This window comes from Magallana gigas, chromosome 1 (assembly GCF_963853765.1).
Source record: "Magallana gigas chromosome 1, xbMagGiga1.1, whole genome shotgun sequence".
Taxonomy (NCBI): Eukaryota; Metazoa; Mollusca; class Bivalvia; order Ostreida; family Ostreidae; genus Magallana; species Magallana gigas.
Genome location: NC_088853.1, coordinates 3,749,859 through 3,772,152, shown reverse-complemented (window position 1 = coordinate 3,772,152; position 22,294 = coordinate 3,749,859). Strand labels below are relative to the sequence as shown.

The 22,294-nt window shown below is 34.7% G+C and overlaps 1 protein-coding gene across 1 annotated transcript; it reads left to right on the top strand.

Moving 5' to 3' along the window:
- Window positions 1–540: 540 nt before the first annotated feature.
- On the top strand, window positions 541–20,935 carry LOC136274390 (uncharacterized). The gene is made up of 6 exons (XM_066081033.1): window positions 541–628; window positions 9,766–9,824; window positions 12,220–12,278; window positions 15,244–16,954; window positions 17,434–17,516; window positions 19,244–20,935. Exons 4-5 carry the CDS (start codon window positions 15,247–15,249, stop codon window positions 17,490–17,492), a joined length of 1,767 nt encoding a protein of 588 aa, XP_065937105.1. The 5' UTR covers window positions 541–628; window positions 9,766–9,824; window positions 12,220–12,278; window positions 15,244–15,246; the 3' UTR covers window positions 17,493–17,516; window positions 19,244–20,935.
- The last annotated feature ends 1,359 nt before the right edge of the window (window positions 20,936–22,294 follow it).

The following is a 22,294-nucleotide window of genomic DNA, read 5'->3' as shown; positions in this document are numbered from 1 at the left end:
CATGGGGGAGCTCTATGATGAGTCAAGTTTTATATGTAAGTTTAAAAAAAAAATGTCTACTGCAAAAAAAAAGGGGGAAATCAATCAATCAATCACAATCACTTTAAAAGAGGAGATGCAGTGCAATGAATATTTATATAGTAAAATCTTTATTATTTAACAACATTGTATCTGAGATTAAACTATTGTTCTACATATAAATAAATAAATTATAACAAATCTTATAAACTATGAATAATGAAAATTTACTGAAAAATAGGTATGTTTTATTTTTTGGCATTCAAATTTCACGTTGTTAATTTTATTTTATTAATTTATTATAATTCATTGTTTGATCACATGCTGTGCTCGCCCCAACGGTCGCACCGTAAAACATATTAATGAAAAGTAAGTTGACCGATCAGTACACTAAAACCTAAATGTTCGAACTGCTTTTTTCTATATTTGAAAACCGGTATATTCATTATCTGGAAACGACTTGGGGCCGAAATTGCTGGGTGGCGAAACGTATAAGCATCGCTGTGACGTATGTCGAACAGACGAGAGACAGATTTGCATATATATTTGGGAAGAGGAAAGGAAGGTTTATTTCTATCCGTTAAGATAATTGCTCCCCGTGAAACAAAAGGTTTGTCATATCATATATTCTACAATGTAGTCTACTTCTTCCATATATCATGCCAGTGATAATATATGTGAGATAAAACGTGATATTTTTAAAAATCAACTTGAAATAAAATGGCTGACCCGGAAACAAACCTTCGAAATCGTGTCATTCATGTAGGCCTATATGTAAAGTGTTGAAAAAAAAAACTGTTGTAACTTAGTTCAGATAAGAGTATATATACGTTTAATAAGTAATATACAGATGAAATTAATTGATAATGAAAACTAAGTTGACCGATTAATACATTAAAAACTAAAGAATGTCAGACACCTCGGCCCAACGACACCTCGGCCCCAGGACACCTCGGCCCCAGGACTCCTCGGCCAAGACGGGTCGGCCCAAATTTTGAGACACCCCGGCCCAAGCAAAAGACATCTCGGCTCAAGCAGAATTAAAATAAAATATCAATGATTTTCATGTTTTATTGTTTTATTTATATTTTATTGAATATAAATTATATGATATATATAATTTGTAATTAAAAAAATATTTGTGTTAGCTGTATATTTCCAATCTTCCCCCCGCGCACATGGGCACACGACACACCTGTTGAGTATATCTTGTATATTGTGTGTTAGTTAGCTGTATATTTCCAATCTTTCCCCCGCGCACATGGGCACACGACACACCTGTTGAATAGATCTTGTATATTATGTGTTAGTAAGCTGTATATTTCCAATCTTGCCAGTTAATGTTCCACGGTCTTATACGCAAATGAATAAAACCATGTCTAGACAAGCAGCAATATTCTCACCCTGTTTATTAAACTTAAATCATGAATTATTCAGTTTTTTTACTTTGTTTAAGAATGTGATAAACTTATTAATAACAAAAATGATCCAAGGTTAAGAAAAAAGGATTGTGTTTACTGTTTATAAATTCTGCTTTTCATTTTCAAAAAAAAAATAATTGACTATAGTCATAATTTAAAAAAATATTGCAATAATTTACACCAGAAACATTAGAAATGCTTCTAGTATATATCCACTTTTAAGAGTCTATTAAATTCATTATTTTTAATGAACTTTTAATTAAATTTTGGGACACGTAATAATAATATAATACATTGTCAATTAAGGAACAAAGCAAGTATGTTAGTGTATTAGAAAAATACGTATTGTAAGATACTGGATGAAACTTTTATCATCAAAAAATTGTATTGAATTAATTGTGTCTTTATGAGTACAAGAACATACGTTCGTCTGTCTATCAAATATTTTAAGAATCATTGTTTCTTTGGGCCGAGGTGTCTTGTACATATTTCTAAATAAAAATTTCTGTGGGCCGAGGTGTCTTGTACATGGGCCGAGGTGTCAATAGTTTTGGGCCGACCCGTCTGGGCCGAGGTGTCAACCGCCCTGGGCCGAGGTGTCGTTGGGCCGAGATGTCCGTCTACCAAAACTAAATATTAGGTTTTATGGGGAGGGGGGGGGGGGGGGGTGGCATTTGTCTAAAAAAGTAAGTAACATTTAGTTTTTCTGTTGAAAGGCCAAAAGTTTATGAGAATACATTTATCAATGTCTTAGTCGCTTACCAGAATTTGAAAAAAAATATAGAAAAAAGTTATTGCCACTTAAACATTTGTTACATGTAAGAATATCTATACTACATTTTGTCAATTAACTAAAAAATGCCTGCACCAGAGTAACTGCTTACACTTTCAGTCTTCACAACAAATTTTTTTCAGCACATGCCCTTCGGGCATGTAGACCCATCATTTTAACATGCCCAACTCAAAATTCTTATATTTACCAGTACATGTATGGTGCAACCAAAATAAATAAATAAAGGTTTTATATCAATTTATTTGTATTAGGGACAATGATTCAAATTCTTTCCAGCCCCCTCTCAATTTCAAGCTCTGTCATCTCCATGGGCGAGTTATTATTATTATTATTATAACATTTATATAGCGCTAAATATAATAAAATTACTCTAAAGCGCTTTACATAATAAGTTAAAACTACACAATGAGCATACACAAATAAAATTGAGTTATTATAGGCATATAAATCTATAAAAAGAGGTTTACATATAGAAAATAGGCTAAACAGTTTTTAAAATATTCATAAAACATTTTTAGCACAGATTAAAGACTGATGATCTATTTAAACTGATAAAAGGGTCAATTATAAAACGCTAATTTAAAAAGATGTGTCTTGAGTGACTTTTTAAAACTGGTCAGATTTTCTTCGAGTCTTAAAACTGCGGGAAGACTGTTCCAGAGTTCAGCTGCACTGACATCGAAACAACGATTTCCATAAAATTTGGTACGTGCCTTGGGCTTAACCAGAAATCTCGAGTTCTCTGATCGAAGTGATCTTGATGGAAAATATACATCAATAAGGTTCTGAATGTATGCCGGTGACTTCTCTTGCAAAGCCTTGAAAACAGTCAAAACTAGTTTGTATTGAATTCGAAATTCGAAACCGGTGTGATATGATCATGCTTCTTGGTTCTTGTTATTATTCTGGCAGCTGTATTTTGAATTCTCTGTAGCTTTGACAAGGAGCTGGAGCCCAACCCATACAGCAATGCGTTTCCGGGTTATCCGGGTTAAACACGGTAGTAAGGAAAATTAACTGTGTTCGAATGCACATTGGTCTATGTCTGGTTAAAAAAATGAGTAGATGTTAATTGCTACTTATAATTTTACTGTTCATGAAAAAGGACGGACAATACCTTGTAAACACATTAAATCAGGCCAAAAAAAAAATATGTGTGTTTCCGGTAACATGTCCCCCAAAATTAGGGTAGGTAGGTAGGCAATTACTTTTTTTTTTTTACTTGACTTTTTATTTTAACTTTTTTAGGTAAACTGTATGTGGAAACAGTCAGGCCTCTCACACCCATTTTTGGTACTGGGGCCAGGGCCAATGAATTGGGAAAAATGCGATGTTTTGATAAAAATTGGGAATATTTTTTCTTACTTTATACGTACAGTCCCCTGAACAGAAAACTAGGGTACCGGTATACTGATAGGATTTTTTAAAAATTAATAATTTTTTAAAAATTATTTTTAAAACTGGGAACATGTGCGTATAACAATAAGAAGGAAAAAAGTTTATTCATAGAGTGTGAAACAAATTTCTTAATGAAGATGTAAAATTTCCCAAAAGGTTTTTGTGTAATTACTATATATGTCAAATGGCAAAGAAACAGTTTATCAGATCTTTAAAAAAGTGATCTTATTTGTTTTAATATAAAATTTTAATTTATTTTTGTATTTATACCTTTTACAAATAAATGTTTTTTGATTGTGTAAGCTGAATGACAATATTTATAAAATCAGTCTCTGTACTTCTGTGTATTTGGGGTATTAGTCCAACCCTCTGACCCACTTACTACTGTTTTGTAGAGGACCAGTTTAGACAAACATTTTTATAATAATTTTAACATTTATTGCAGAATTATAAACTATTAACCGCTTATCAACCAACTGTTACATCAGGATTAAAAGTAATAAACATCGTTTTTCAATTAAACTGTCTCTGAGGAAGTTCTGGCCAAGTTACCGATCACAAGAAACAGTTGACAATGCGGTAGTGTTGCACTTGCACGTCTTCACAGTGTTTTTATGACTGCTGAATATACATGATATATATTTAGAATAAATATGGTTTTCTTTTAGTTACATTATTTATTATTGTCAATCTACAATTGGGAAAAACATACCCAATTTTGGGGGAAAAGATGCCTTTTTCACGTTGGGAATTGGGCCGAATAGTCCAATCCACACTTTGCAAAAGTTGTTCCCCTTTGCGGGGTCAACCCAAAGGTCAAAAGGGAAAAAGCAACTTTTCCCTTCTTTAAACAACCAAATATTTGGGCGTCCTCTGAAGAAATCTCTTGGAATTTGATTTATTCCTTCGATGTGTGGGTTGCCCCAACTTGGGGCAATTAACATTCACAGCGGAAAAGGATTTTGATGTCAAATGACGAAGTTACAACCCTCTGAACTACAAAGGCTACTGTGAGAAATATATGGGTTTTTCCCCAAAGATGGCGGCCAAGGGACATAACTTTTGTAAAGTGTGGATTGGTCTATATCGAGAGGTCTGAAACTCTTATAAGCTCCTCTCCTCCCTCAAGAGACATATGAAGAAAAATGATAGTGAGCCCCGACATGTGTGCCCTGTGTGTAACAAACCATTTTATAATAAATGGGAAATGGGAAATGACTCGTCATCTCAATCTGTTAATAGAACTCATTTAATGCCTCGAACGTCGATCCTTTGGCTTTGCTTGCTTCAAAATTATGAATTTCTCTGTGTAAATTCCCCACAGTCCAGTGCCCAGAAAAGCTATTTATTGCATTAATATCGAGTGAATGCAGACATTTTTTTAACTTAAACCCCATGACAACATGTGATGGATTGGGGTTGCGATACCGCCATGTTGTCGAGTATCTGCACGTGAAATCTTTCAAACGCTTGAAAAGACATTTTTTATTCATTTGTTACAAGCGTCTTTTTAACTGTGCATGTTTTGAAGACTGTAGTTTTAGAACAAATTACGGTACATAATCCGGATTTGCAATAAAAAGTGCTAGGGTCGGGGCGTAAAATTAGGGTCGGTCGGGTTACCGGAAACACACCTATTTTTATGGCGTCGAGCGAAGCTCGAAAGCCATCTAGGGATCGTACGTCCGGAAGTTACATTTTTAGGAGCCAAACAACTCAAATGAGTGCAAAGTTTTCGTATGTGTTTCAAGAAAAATAGATGGCATACTTCAATTTCAAGCAGAACTGTACGTCAACAAAACAAGTTTGCAGATTCGAAATGGTTGCCGTCTTTAAAAATGTTCACATTTTATTGAAAACAATATGTCTCGGTTTCAGCGGATGAATACACTAGCACCGAGACACATGCGATAGCTGGGCTTACATACTCAATTTGGTTATGAAATGTACTAGCCTGCAAAATAGATGATTTTGTATCCATATCGAAAATTGACAATGCACAAATGTTTGATCTTGTAGAAACAAAACTTCCTAATCGAGCGATAAGTACATCTACATAAACCAACTAGTGAACTACTTTCACTTTGTAAACAACGTGAATGGGTGCTTTCTTTTATCTACCCCCGATCTTTTCGGCCCGTGTCATTTGGATCCTTGTGAATTTTAGATGAAATTGATAATAAGAGACAGAGTGGTTATCAGCAGTATACAATATATAGAATTAAACACAATAATAATTTAAATATTTATTTCCATATAAATAGAGAAACAAAATCTAAAAAAATTTTAACTCCTAAGATATTACTATAAACTTAAATTTTCAATTGAAATTCAAAACTTTTTAAGAATTAGGTGAGCAAATTTGTAATGAATTGTAATTTTATTAATTATGTGATAAATAACATTTTCTATTTTTTTTGAAAAAATTTTTTTTTGATAATTTATGGAAAACAAAATACCAGCTTTTGAACTTGGTCATTTTTTGGCAAAATATTGCATATAGGGTACCATCATTGTATGGATAAGTCCTCCTACAGTTTTCAAAATAGGAAGTTGTTCTTTTGCAGATCAATTAAACATATATCAGAGGTATGCATATTGCTAGGATTTTGATTTTCGATAATTTATGAAAATAATACCAGCTTTTGAACTTGGTCATTTTTTGGCAAAATATTGCATATAGGGTACCCTCATTGTACGGATAAGTCCTCCTACAGTTTTCAAAATAGGAAGTTGTTCTTTTGCAGATCAGTTATACATATATCAGAGGTATGCATATTGCTAGGATTTTGATTTTCGATAATTTATGAAAAAAATACCAGCTTTTGAACTTTGTCATTTTTTGGCAAAATATTGCATATAGGGTACCCTCATTGTACGGATAAGTCCTCCTACAGTTTTCAAAACAGGAAGTTGTTCTTTTGCAGATCAATTACACATATATCAGAGGTATGCATATTGTTAGGATTTTGATTTTCGATAATTTATGAAAAAAATACCAGCTTTTGAACTTAGTCATTTTTGGCAAAATATTGCATATAGGGTACCCTCATTGTACGGATAACTCCTCCTACAGTTCTCAAGATAGGAAATTTTTCTTTTGCAGATCAGTTATACATATATCAGAGGTGTGCTTATTGCTAGGAGTTTGGTTACTGATAATTTATGAAAAAAAATTGCTTGTATTTTGGTTACTGATAATTTATGAAAAAAATACCAGCTTTTGAAGTTAGTCAATTTTTAGCAAAATATTGCATATACGGTTACCTCATTGTACGGATAACTATTCCTACAGTTTTATAGATAAAAAGTTGTTCTTTTGCAGATTAATTGTACATGTATCAGAGGTGTGAATATTTTTAGGATTTTTATTTCTGATTATTTATGAAAAAAATACCAGCTTTTGAACTTAGTCTTTTTTTTAGCAAAATATTGCATATGAGGTACTTTATTTCACTGGATATGGGTTGACATGGATTATGGATACAGTTCAAATATAAAAAGAAAACCCAGTTAGCTGTCTCATTGACAGCTTTTCACTTGTTTAAAAAATTATTTAAGTTTTTACTCTTCAAATTAACTTTAACTCGACGCCATTGTGGCCCTTCAGGCCTTTGATTTTTTTTTTGGCCTCATGTGTGCGCGCTAAAATTTAACACATTGCATGCTGTGCTAATTAAAAAAAGCAATTTTTGGAGGTTTCGCTTTCTGTCGTCATTTTTAAACTACATGTACCTGACTAAAGACAGACTAGAGACTCACCGTTGGTTGGACCACCGTTTCATTTTGGTCCGACTAAAGTGAGTTCGATATCATTTTAGTCGAACTACGGCGACCGTGGTTTGTAATCGAACTTGCTCCATATCGCTTTATTCACTTTCTGTAATTTAGCAAACGTATATATACAATAGGTTTAACTAAACACTTCAATGATTACGATTGACGTTTATTTGACAAGTTGTACCGAGAATGTAGACTGCACAAAGCAAGTTACGCGAATACCTTGGGTACGATGGAAGAAATGGCAAGTAAACACATAGTACATTGACAGAAAATTTACACATGCCCTTCGGGCATATAATTTGGCAATTTTTACATGCCCACCTGCAAATTTACTAGGCCCCGGGCATCGGACTCTCGGGTTATTTCGAAGACTGCACTTTTGGTATTTTAACAAGTGTAATATGATGTCCATAAACTATAATTGAATTTTACCTGATAAGTAATTATTGTAGAATTAATTAAAACCTACTTTCATTTTCAATATTTTAAAACCAGCCTAAAAAAGCAAAAATGAGAGTATGGTGGTGGACATGCTTTGGGGGATCCAAGTCAGTGGGAGTTTGTATCAAAATATATACTAGCAATGAAATGATATTGAATGATTATGTAAAGGGTGAATATATTTACTGGGAATTTACTTAGAGTATACATGGAAGGTAATACTTGATATTTACATTTTCAAATATGTTTCCTTATATGAACCTTTGAATAGCGAGAATGTTCAATAATGTGTGAACTTTTTCATGACATCGCAATGATAAAGGCGATGAATGTTCATTAAAAAATGTTTTATTTTTCCTAGACCGTTTTCCTATGCTACATGTACAAATAATACACATCAATAGTGATCATTAATAGAATGGTTAATATGGTAGGATGTTTTAATAAACTAAATTAATTAATTTAATACATTAATGTATTTGAATATATAATACTGAGAAGGAGGGGGCGGGGTCCTTGAAACAAATAATCGACATCATTCTATTTTGATAAGAGAAAATTTGTGGGATTACAAAATTAAATGAATTGACCTACTATGTGCTTTAATAAAAAATCATATATTTATGCATACATATAATATTCTTTAGATTGACTTGTGAACCTAAACATTTCTCTAACTTCAAACGTGCATTATAGCTTGATTATGTAACAGTAGTTTATTTTCAAAACAGCATGACCACGTGTGATAATTTAAAACACTTTATTAATATAAATAAAATGAGTTTTTGACTTTCCTTCCGCTTTAAGTATTGTACCTTGATATTTCAAATACTCGGATATCTCAAAGTTTTTAAACAGTCCCATCTAGTTCGAGATAACGAAGTTTGACTGTATTTTATACGAATTCTTTTAAAAACGGGCTAAAATACAGACGTTATCAGTTTCAAAGAGCAGTGATCTGGAATCGGAAAACCACAGTGTGGTGATCCGGAAACTCAGATCAAACTCTGTAAAATTGACAGTATAATTGATGGGTATATAATATGTATATATCATCCATTTTAGTTTAGATTTTTCATCCCTGCTCCTGTAAATATCCAACCATGCAGTTGGGTTTTTATTTCAATTTTAAAGAAAAGTTTAAGAAAACAATTAAGAAAAAATCAGACACAAGAAATACAAAAATGAACCAAAAAATATTTTTTTTAAATATTAAGCATTGTATCATATAAATGATTATATATTGTTAAATCTAGCGCTTGTGTGGGATATCATCGAATACTAGAATGTAACAGTTAATAGTCCAAGGTCTCTTTGCAGGTTCCTTGTGTCTGACTGTTGACTGATAGGTTATACCAGTCTGTAGTATGTAACAGTTGATTGTCTCTTTACAGGTTCTCTGTGTCTGACTGTGTCTGATAGGTTATACCAGTCTGTAGTATGTAACAGTTGATGGTCTCTTTACAGGTTCTCTGTGTCCAACTGTTGACTGATAGGTTATACCAGTCTGTAGTATGTAACAGTTGATGGTCTCTTTACAGGTTCTCTGTGTACGACTGTTGACTGATAGGTTATACCAGTCCGTAGTATGTAACAGTCCATGGTCTCTTTACAGGCTCTCTGTGTCTGACTGTTGACTGATAGGTTATACCAGTCTGTAGTATGTAACAGTTGATGGTCTCTTTACAGGTTCTCTGTATCTGACTGTTGACTGATAGGTTATACCAGTCTGTAGAATGTAACAGTTGATGGTCTCTTTACAGGTTCTCTGTATCTGACTGTTGACTGATAGGTTATACCAGTCTGTAGAATGTAACAGTTGATGGTCTCTTTACAGGTTCTCTGTGTCTGACTGTTGACTGATAGGTTAAACCAGTCTGTAGTATGTAACAGTTGATTGTCTCTTTACAGGTTCCCAGGCTGTGTTTGACTGTGCTGTGTACTGAGAGGTCAAAGGGAGAATATATGTGGTATAGTATTCATGTAATATCACCATGTTCAGGTAGCTATACTCTGTATTTTTAGGTCACCTGAGTCACTCAGGAGACCCATTGCTATCTCACGTTTGTCGTCGTGTGTCATTCATAGACATTTTAGTATACATCTTTTAAATGGGTATGAGGGCAGTAGTCATTGTGTTAGTCCTGGGGTAAGAACTGTTGCCCGAGAGCATAGGCCAAGGTCAACATCAATTTCTTACCCAGGAACTGACAATATAACTATTGTCCACATCCCCATTTGATGATTGATGTGTTAGATGAGGAGAAACATATCCTTGTGGTAATTTCAGGGCTGGGGTATTGTCCAATTATCTGCCTGTGGGACAGTCAAAAATCAACCAGGGTTAAGGGAATAGCAAAGCATGGGACATAAGATGGTAATTAACATGTATACATTGGTGGGTTCCCATTTTGCACACATTTGAGGATTAGGTGTGAATTGTATTTTGATAGCAATTATAGTCTGTTCTTTACATGGGGTAAAGTTCAAGTTCAAGTTCAGTTTATTCACTCAGACCAAATAATTTGGTACAAGAGGAACATATATAAAATACATACAAATACAAATCGTCAGAGGTACAGACAAACAGGTACATTTTCATACAGGGAAAAAATATAAATAAAAAAGAACAGACTATAGAACCACTACTTATGTTAGATTTTAGTATAAAGGATCATAATAGGAAAACAACTAAGAGGAGCAGACAGCATCAAAAATTTTTTGAAATAAATACACATAATTTTCTTAGCGATTTACAATTGCAATTAGTCATGAGTTCAGAAAACTTAAAAAAATTTGGTCTTTTCCAATATTTTGTGTTTATGTATTTTTTCCTTATTTCTTCTAGTGCCGAACATTCTAAAATATAATGAAATTCATCTCCAATAAGACCTTTATTACACAAAAGACATAACCTCTCATTCAAAGGAATGTTATACCATCTGCCTGTCTCTACAGGAAAACGATGGTTTGATGTACGAAATTTAATGAATTTTTTTCTTAGTTTTACAGGTAAAATATCAAGATACTTCTCAAAGCCAAAATATGGTTTTAAAATTTTTTAAAGACACAACTGCATTTTACCCATGTTTTATAACCACATTATAAAAAGTTACATTTTGTATTTCAAAGGTGAATTGTAAATAAGAACATACTGAAGGTATGTGTCACATTTGAAAAACAGTGTTTCAATAGAATCAGACAGAAGGCAAATCCTGTGTCGGCCCTCATTTCTATAACTAAGTTATGGTGATGTGTGTGTGTGGAGAGAGAGAGAGAGAGAGAGAGAGAGAGAGAGAGAGAGAGAGAGAGAGAGAGAGAATAAACATAGATTGAAGGTACATGTTTGAGAGTAAGCAGTAATTAATATAGTAAATGTAGATTTTTACGAGTTTGAGAAAAGGTTAATAAAGCAACTTAGAAAAAAATCAGACACTATGTTTACATAAATAAACCAAAAAATATGGATCAACATATAATTATACCCCCGCTCCAAAGGAGAGGGGGTATACTGTTTTACCCTTTTGTGTCTGTCCATCTGTCTGTCTTACCGTCCGTGCGTCCGTCCGTCCATAACAAAAATTTCTGTCACATTTATCTCAGCAACAATTTATCGCAGATGCTTGAAATTTTTACACAGTGTTTGTTAAGGCATGCCATATCGTGGGATATATTTTTGTACCAATCGAACGTCAACTTCCTGTTAAATGATGACTTTGCTTATTTTTTAACCAAAATTTTCAAACGAAATTTTCGTCAAAGATTTCTCAGCAACTATTTATCGCAGATGCTTGAAATTTTTACGCAATGTTTGATTAGGCATGCCATATTATGTGATATATTTTTGTACTAATCAGACGTCAACTTATTGTTAAACGACGACTTTGTTTATTTTTAGCCAAAATTTTCAAACAAATTTTCCTCAAAGATTTCTCAGCAGCTATTAATCGCAGATGCTTGAAATTTTAACACACTATTTGTTTAGGCATGCCATATTATGGGATATATTTCTGTACCAATCGGATGCCAGCTTTCTGTTAAATGTCGACTTTGCTTATTTTGCATATTTACATCAGAGCGGGGGTATCACTAGTGAGCATTGGCTCACAGATATCTTGTGAAGCATTGTATCATATAAATGTATGTAATATTAAATCCCGCAATTGCGCGGGATATCATCAAGTACTAGAATGTAACAGTTGATGGTCTCTTTACAGGTTCTCTGTGTCTGACTGTTGACTGATAGGTTATACCAGTCTGTAGTATGTAACAGTTGATGGTCTCTTTACAGGTTCTCTGTATCTGACTGTTGACTGATAGGTTATACCAGTCTGTAGAATGTAACAGTTGTTGGTCTCTTTACAGGTTCCCAGGTTGTTTCTGGCTGTGCTGTTGACGTAAAGATCAAAGGGAGAATATATGTGGTATAGTATTCATGTAATATCATCATGTTCATGTAGCTATACTATGTATTTTTAGGTCACCTGAGTCACTCAGGAGACCCATTGCTGTCTCACGTTTGTCGTCGTGTGTCGTGTGAGGGCAGTTGTCATTGTGTTAGTACTGGGGTAAGAACTGTTACTCGAGAGCATAGGCCGAGGTCAACATCAACTTGTTACCCAGGAACTGACAATATAACTATTGCCCACCTTTGTGGTAATATCAGGGCTAATTTATCTAGGGGGGGGGGGGGGGCAGTCAAAAATCAATATCAATAAGGGAATAGCAAAGCATGGGTCATAAGCCAGTAATTAACATGTATGTTTAACAGAGTAAGTAAGTCAGAGAAAAGAGAGAGTGAGAGAGATATTACATGTCTGAGAGAATAGGTAAGATGCACATGTTTACATGTATAAGAGCAAGTTTCAGAGAGAGAGAGAGAGAGAGAGAGAGAGAGAGAGAGAGAGAGAGAGAGAGAGAGAGAGAGAGAGAGAGAGAGAGAGAGAGAGCAAACAGACATGTTATACAGAGCAATAAATATTAAATGATAGATATGGAACAACAAGAGTAAGGGAGTAAGAGACAAAGTTTAGTTGAGTTCATCTGGAAGAGAGAGATAGAGAAACAGAGAGGGAGAGGTTTGGTAGTGAAAGTGAGAACAGATAGAAAGTAGGAGAACAGATTTATTAGGAATTCTACTACAGTTATTGCCAAGATCAAAGAGATGCCGCGGACATTATTCTCCAATATACCACGAACGTCATCAGTAAATTATCAGATCAGAAATACTTATTTGTCTCGCACTGATCATGAAAGTACAACTTCAAACCGTAAAAAGTTTTAAAACCATGTCAATTTCACGTGTTAGTTCCAGTCAAAACGATGTGTATTGCCTCAAATGTTTTTTTAAGAGATCAATGCGGCTGTTCCTAGGACCTCCCTAGCACATCTTCACTGCGTGTTTTTACATTTAAAATATATATAACGTGTAGTAGTAATAATCGTATTAAAGTGCCCTTAAAATATTAGGAATATAACTCAAAGATATTTTATGAATAAGTGAAGAGTATCAAAAATCCCAAGAAAAAATTCTGTCGTCTGCATGTTATTCCTTTGATCGATACACATGTAAACATTACTAACAAAACCATTGGGGTTACACGGAACAGCCGTCAAAATCACCTAGATCGTCTCTCTTTAGGAAAACGATCTGTAGAAATACTGGGCTGTTAGTAGAATAGAAATAAAGTTCTTGTTTTCGTGAATGTTGCAGGATAACCTCCTCGGTCTCGAAATGTTGTTTAAAATATAAATGCCTCGGCTAACGCCTCGGCTTTTATATTTAAAAACAACATTTCTCAACCTCGGAGGTTATTCTGCAACATTCACGATAACTCGTACTTTATTTCTTAAATAATGAGGGACAGAGGCTTGGAGAAAAAATGAGAGATGAGAAGTACTTGCTTAGCCAAAAATAAGGAGATAGTGAAAGAAAGTAATAATAAAGAAAGAAATTGATTACATGTCTGAGAGAAATAGAATGATGCATATGTTTAACAGAGTAAGTCGGAGGAGAGAGAGAGAGAGAGAGAGAGAGAGAGAGAGAGAGAAAGTACATGTCTGAGAGAATAAGATGCACATGTTTACATGTATAAGAGTAAGTATCTGAGAGAGAGAGAGAGAGAGAGAGAGAGAGAGAGAGAGAGACTACATGTCTGAGAGAATAAGTAAGATGCACATGTTTACATGTATAAGAGTAAGTATCTGAGAGAGAGAGAGAGAGAGAGAGACTACATGTCTGAGAGAATAAATAAGATGCACATGTTTACATGTATAAGAGTAAGTATCTGTGAGAGAGAGAGAGAGAGAGAGAGACTACATGTTTGAGAGAATAAGTAAGATGCACATGTTTACATAAAAGATAAAAAGTGTTTACATGTTTATTTATGAAATTATGAGGGACAGAGGCTGAGAGAAAGAATGAGAGATAAGAAGTACTTGTTTAGCTGCAAAATTTTGAGATAGTAAATGAAGGAGTAGTAATGTGAGAGAGAGAGAGAGAGAGAGAGAGAGAGAGAGAGAGAGAGAGAGAGAGAGAGATATTACATGTCTAAGAGAAATAGAAGGATGCATATGTTTAACACAGAGTAACACAGAGAGAAAAAGAGAGAGAGGGAGAAATTACAATAGTAAGATGCACATGTTTTTAAGAATAGGTCAGAGAGAGAGAGAGAGAGAGAGAGAGAGATTACATCTTTGAGAGTAAGATATATTCAGTACATGTACATGTTTAATGGAGTTTGTTAGAAAGAGAGAGCAAAAATACATGTTTAGAAGAGAAATCTAAGGAGACAGAGACAAAGCATGTGTTAGAAAAAAAATCAGAGAGAGAGGAGGAATAAGATCGAGAGAGAGAGAGAGAGAGAGAGAGAGAGAGAGAGAGAGAGAGAGAGAGAGAGAGAGAGAGAGCAAGAGTGCATGTTTAGTATTGAAATTGTGAGAAACAGATTGAGAGAAAGAAATGGAAAGAGCAGGAGTACATGTTAGGTAAATTGAGACAGTAAATACCCAGTAATTGATTTGAACTAAATTGAGACGTGTAGTCTACATCTTATTTTTTTTTTTTTCTCTCTCTGACTTTCTCTGCTAGATAATCATATAGTACACTTTCTGTATTATGTACACATCCAAGAGAGAGAAACAGAGAAAGAAATGTAGGGATAAAGAGAGAGAGAGAGAGAGAGCACCTCTTTCTCTCTCAGCAATCTATTGTTATATTTTTCTACTGGTTGAGTGTCTCTATAATCAGAACCAGAATAATAGACCATCAATTATCTAAGCATGGAAAATATATTATTCCTTAAAAAACCCAAATATATTTCTTTTAAAATTTGACATTGAATCTATAAAACAATAATAATCCTAAAACTCTTTATTTTCATTCAACAGGTTATGACCCAGACCGCCCACATCATGGACACAGCAAGCTCTCAATACATCACAGCAAGCTCCCAATACATCACAGCAAGCTCCCCATACCAAGTACATCAGTGTTCTAAGTGTCCGGGGGACGCAGCGTACTATTGTGTATCGTGTCCATGTGATCTGTGTCCCCAGTGTAAAGAGAACCATGTAAAAGATCTCCAAACAATAGACCATGATGTTGTGTCACACCGTGATAAAATCAACTACATCCCAACACAAGAGATCTGTGTGAGACATCCTAGCCATGTTCATACAAAGTACTGTGAACCTTGTGAACTCCCTGTCTGTTTCCACTGCAGAAAACATAGAACTCACAGACAACTTGATGTTGGAACATCCTATAAAACAAAGCGACAACAACACAGAGGAACCATTCACACCATCAGAAGTGAGGCTCTCTTTTACAGACCTGTTCTCCTGACAGGAAGCAAAGCTGATGTCAAAACCTGTCACACAGAAATCTCCCCCCTTCAATCAGAGATGTTAACAAAGGCCCAGAGACTGAAGGGTCTCATTGACTATGTGGTATATGATCTATTGAACAATGTGTTTTGTTACTTTGATTTCAAACACAGATGTAAAAAACAAAAGATAGAAATGATCAGACATATTGTCAGACTAAGGAGATATGAACACAGATATGTACAGCCAGCATTCACATTCAGTGCGCTACAATTCCTCTCCTTCACAAAGACAGCCCTCCCCCAGATACATCTTACACTCCACACCAGCCAGCTCTCCATGACTGAGTCACTCAACAAGGAGGATGTGATGGAGTCACTGAGTGCAATCCAAATCACAGAGAGAGGAAACCGACGCGTAGGAAACCAGTGTCTGCTGAAACTGACGTCTGGTGCTGAGCTCCATCAATCTTTCACACTGACAGGTGTTGATGGTTGTTATCACATTTCCTGTGTGACATCAGACCGGGTCTGGGTCAGTGATCTAAACAATCTCATGTTGACAGACACAACAGATGTCCCTCTACATCATGTGAAGGATTCATGTAGTGGTTATGGATCACACACAGTGAACAGTGAGAGTGAACTGATTTATATAGATAGGAATTATAACATCAACAAACTGTCAAAGGATATGAAAACAACCACCACATTTATAGAGAGAACAGACTCTACATGGGACCCACGGTGTGTGTACTGGTCCCTGTCCACTGGGGATCTACTGGTCGGGATGTATAACTATGATACACAGACAGGCAAGGTAACCCGGTACAACCAGAGTGGACAACTCACACAAACCATACAGTACCACAACACAGGACGGGGACTGTATAGATATCCTAACTATATAACAGAGAACAACAATGGGGATGTCGTGGTGTCTGAGTCTGGTGCTGTAGTGGTGACAGAGCGTGGAGGAAGACATCGTTTCTCCTACACAGGACATCCATCAGGATCAGGACTATTGCCATATGGAATCTGTACTGACGCGCTGTCACACATCCTGGTGTGTGATCTTATAACCAGCACAGTACAGATGATAAATAAGGACGGTCAGTTCCTGTCACATCTACTGACAAAATCACAAGAGATGGGTAGACCATACAGCCTGAGTTATGATGTCAACACTCACCGTCTCTGGGTCGGATCAGGATTATGGTACAACAACAAGGTGTGTGTCTACAGGTATATCACCAGACAGGACGCTCTGACAGGTAAGTCTGAGTCATTATCATTCACATTAATTAGATATAGATAACTAAGACACACAGTCCGTGTTAATTATCAGTCAATAAGATACATGTAAGACATGTTTATCTGTGTGATTGTTTGTCAATATAAACAACTCATTGTTACAGGGTTAGCTGTATCTACCAGTCATTGGGATTCAGTGTTTATCTAAAATAAACAGAAATTAGATACATTATTTTATTAATTAAATGTACAGTTACATGACATTGTATTTAGTGAATAGAATTAGCAGGTTGTTGTATTTAATTATGAAATATATAGAGTGACGCATGTATTTGTAATCGGTTATTTTGTTACATGTTAATTGACTTAATTTAATTAATTAGACAAATAATAGACCAAGTATCATGGTAATCTGGTTAAAGTTTTAATTTGTAGATGTAGCTCTATCATTACATATACTGTATGTATTAATTAACAGCTAATTAATGACTTGTTGTAGATGAACACAGACCCCGTCCTGATGAGGACGCCATGTCCAGCTCAACACCAGCCGTATAATGGAGATAGCTGGGATATTGACAGGTTGTAAATGTTTCTGTACAAATCTAGTCTGCTCTCAAAACCACACATGTTGTTTGTCACTTTGTTCAACATCTGCAGCTGACATTGAGCTGTGTATAATTCACATGGACTGTAATACTGACTCCTGTTTATTTCACACTTTGTGATCATCCAAACATGGCTGTCTGTTGCTGAGTGAGAAACATCATGTTATACAAGTTTTATTTTCTGAATGTGGAATATTATAAAACAAATATCCACATGAAGTCTATAATGTTAAACTGAACAATTAAACATTGTAAATGTTGGATCTATATCAATTCCAAAATGTATCTTTGTTTTGCTAATTGTGCCATTATTATACCCCATGTAATGGAATTGTTAGAGAATAATGACTTCGACCTATCTCAGTCAGTCCTGGATTTTAAGCAAAACTTATATTCAACAGCTGCACAGAATTTTATCATGTTTAATATGAAATTTATGAAACTTTTAAGGTATTTAGGACACAACATGTAGATGTGCTAATTACTAGGAAGTTCTGATTCATTTATTTTTCTGGGAATTTAGCCCCATTGAACTTAGAATTTTGTCCAAATGTTGAATTTAGCAATGATTTTTTTTTGTAGGTAGTTAGAACACAATGTGTTGATTTGCACATTTCTAGGAAATTTTAATTACAATGTTTTGTCCTCAAATTTTGAACCATTAGAATTTAGTATGTTGCTGTTTAAGACAAATGATTAAATATGTGCATAATTGCAGAAAGTATTGATCTGATGATGTTTTGCTAGTAATGCCCTTTATCATTTTTAGCTAACTAAGCTGAAAGCTCAAGTGAGCCTTTCTGATCACATTTTGTCTGTTGTCTGTCCGTCTGTTTGTTTGTCTGTCCTCTGTCCGTCAACTTTTCACATTTTCAACATCTCCCCCAGAACTACTGGGTCAATTTCAACCAAACTTGGCACAAAGCACCCTTGGGCAAAGAAGATTCAAAGTTGTGAAAATTAAGGAACGTGCCCCTTTTCAAGGGGAGATAATTAGGATTTATGTATCCCAACCTGAGAGAAATTCAAAGCCACCCTCCCATCCCTTGAATTAAGGTGGTATGGAACATCTGTCAATAATGATGTGAATTAAAGTACATTACTATTGAAATACTTTCATTGGTTTAGAATTTTCTTTCACAATATTTTACCATAAAATATGTTTTAGAAAATTTTGGAAAAGTAATAAATTTTTCAAACCCGACTCGAACTCGTGACTTACAGGTCCGTAGTGAGCCCTCTAACCCACTGCACTACGCTGTAAGGTAACAATGATGGAAAAGAAACTATTTATAAAATTACACTTGATTTATTGTTTATTTCGATAAATAATATGACACAACATGAAGGTGTCCCATACCACCTGACATGTAAATAATGAATTTTAATCAAAATTTTGATTTATTCTGTTCATTTAACAAATTTTTCAAAAGAGCGGTCCCCATACAATTCCCCTCAGTTGCAATCAGCCGGTACCAGAATTACATGCTTCCAGATTTACTTTTTTGTGTACTGCGTCATCAGAAAGTGGTGTAGAATGCCACCTTAATGCATACTCGGCCATTCATGATGTGTATCGTTGTCAAGTAATGGGAGAACATGGGGTGTTTGAGTTTGCTCACTTTTTCTTTCCTTCTTGTCCAAGTATTTGGTATTAATCATTTAATACTATTATAAATTATTATTTTTTATTTCTTGCAGACAAGCTGCTTTTTAAACGCCTTCAGGGGGAGACAGTAGAAAACCTTCCCGGATTATCCATAATTCCAATGGAGTTACAGAAGCCAAATAATTACCGGTCATCAACGGACTTTGTGTTCTGTGCGTGAACTCTACATAAACGTTTCATGAATGGACTCTGTATCTGTGTAGGTGAACAAAAATAACGCGTCATCAATGGACACTGTTGCTGTGTATGTGAACTCTGCACAAAAATAACGCGTCATCAATGGTCTCTGCGTTCTGTGTACATGAAATCTGCACAAAAATAATGTATCTGTGTGCGTGAACTCTACATATATAACGCGCCATCGATGGACTCTGTATCCGTGTGCGTGAACTCTACATATATAACGCGCCATCAATGGACTCTGTATCCGTGTGCGTGAACTCTACATATATAACGCGTCATCGATGGACTCTGTATCCGTGTGCGTGAACTCTACATATATAACGCGTCATCGATGGACTCTGTTTCTGTATAGGTGAACTCTACATATATAACGCATCCTCAATAGACTCTGTGCTCTGTGTACCTAAACTCTTTATGAATAAGGCATCATCAATGGACTCTGTGTTTTGTGTACGTGAACTCTACTGTAATTTGTTATCATACGTTTTTTGTCAATTTTATCTAAGTGTAAATTTTGTCAGTATATATTAATATGTTTTACATATCTAAGCTCCTGAAATTTCTGGTATCATTCGGTGCTAGGGTGGAGATGTCCATTACAATTGTAGCCAATGTGTCACATATTGTTTTTTTTGTAATTTTGATTTTTACACAAGAAATCTTGTATGTTTTAATAAACATTATATTCAAAGGGGAATAACTCAAAATGTGTATTTTTCAGTCAGGATGAAAAAACAGTTATTCCCCTTAGATAATTTTCATAAGATGAAGTTTTACTTAAAAATGAGAAATGAATTTGATGGTGTTTATCCGTGACAGTTTTATTGGTAGGATTGATCATTTGGAAAGAAGTGATCTGATAAGCTTTTGATAAGAATTTGATAAGTTTTCGATGGTTTTTTTTTATACAATGTTATGTAGTAAATTTAAATATATTAATAGTTGATGTTAGTTTTTAATTCATTAAGTTTGAGCTGTGCCTGTGTAACAATTGGTGCATCATATATTGCTTGTTATGCTCAGAAGGTAGGTCACAATGACCCAATTAGAATCGTGGTAGTTTATAGTGAAACTATTTTAGAACATATCTATTTATTTGAAAAAATAAACTAACTTGTGTTTTAGAAATGATGTATCATTAATTATACCAGAAGTCATATACTCGTGTATATATCAATTTGAAAGTAGGTCATGATGACCTCAATTTGTAATTAGCATGTTGTTAATCCTATGTGTTTGTTAATGATGTTTAAGCACATTTCTCACACTCTGTATCTCTGTTGACCAGATAGATAGGACAACTCAAGTTAATGTCATTTATTTGGAGAAATATTGTACGCAAGTTTAAGCGAGATGATTTTTTTTGTGTTTACCCACACAATAAACCTGATGAAATACATTTATAACGTATATATATAGTATTATGTTTATTTTTATTGTGTTTACTCTTACCATGAAAAACATAATACTTGTATACAAATGATGTTTGGGGAAATGTAGCGAGCTGTAGATAAAAGTCAATAAACTTAAAGTGACATGTCTATATTGTTTGTCTTTTTTCATAGTCAGGCAGTACTGTAATACATGGTACAAAATGAGGACATGGATTAATCAGACAGACTTCACCATTGTTAACATTTCAACGTATTCAGACAATACTAGCGCATCATGGAAAATATGCCAGCAGAGCAATTGCTAATCCTAATGCCGTGTTCACTAAATAATCGTTGTTTATTACTTATATTTGCATTTTACCACTCGCAAATACCTTGTATTAGCCTAGACCTAGACATTTAGATATTGCATCAAAAATAAACATTCCGACTTTAATGTATCCTTTATGACGTCATAGTATACAGACAGAGCAATTGCGATTATAGAAAAATAATTGCAGTTCCTCTGTATAGGCTTACAGTGGGAAAGAACAATGGATATGCAAATATTTTATTATGGCAGCTTGGTTCATCTTTAAGCAGTAGTATAAACACTGTTATTATACTGTAGTTTTTTAGCTCACCTGAACAAAAGGTTCGAGGGAGCTTTACTGATCACCTGTGGTCCGGCGTCCGTCCGTCTGTAAACTTTTTACATTTTTCTCTAACACCACTGGGCCAAATTTAACCAAACTTCTTATGGGAAGGGGATTTTAAATTATGAAAATAAAGGGAGCAGCCCTTTTCCAAAGGGAGATAATTGAGAAACAGTGAGTATAGGGTGTGTGTCTTTAAAATCTTCTTCTCAAGAACTGAACCAGAAATGCCAAAATTCACACAAAAGCTTGCTTATACAGTGAAGATTCTAAATTATAAAAATCATGACCCTCAGACCTAAACTGGGGCTTCAGTCGTGGTTCAAAGTTTAACATAGAAATTCGTAGAAAAGATAATGTTTAAAAATCTATTGAGAACCACAACAACAGAAATGCCAAAATTTACACCAAAAATAGTTTCTATAGAAAAGATTCTAAAATGTAAAAATCATGACATTCGGACCAAAACTGGGGCCTCAGACGGGGTTCAAATTTTGATTTAGAAATACATAGGAAAAATGTTTAAGAATTTTCTTCTCAAGAACCACTGCACCAGAAATACCCATATTTACTCAAAAGTTGTTAATATAGTGAAGATTCAAAATTCTTAAAATTGTGACCCTCAGACCAAAGCTGAGGCCCAAGGCGGGGTTCAAAGTTTGGCATAGAAATACATAGGAAAATGTTAAAAATTGTCTTCTCAAAAACCACTGCACCAGAAACGCCAATATTAACACCAAAGCCTGTTTTTACAGTGAAGATTCTAAATTGTAAAAATCGTTTAAATCTTCTTCTCAAGAACCACTGCTCCAGAAATGCCAATATTTACTCAGAAGCTTGTTTATACAGTGAAAAAATTGGGGTCTGAGGC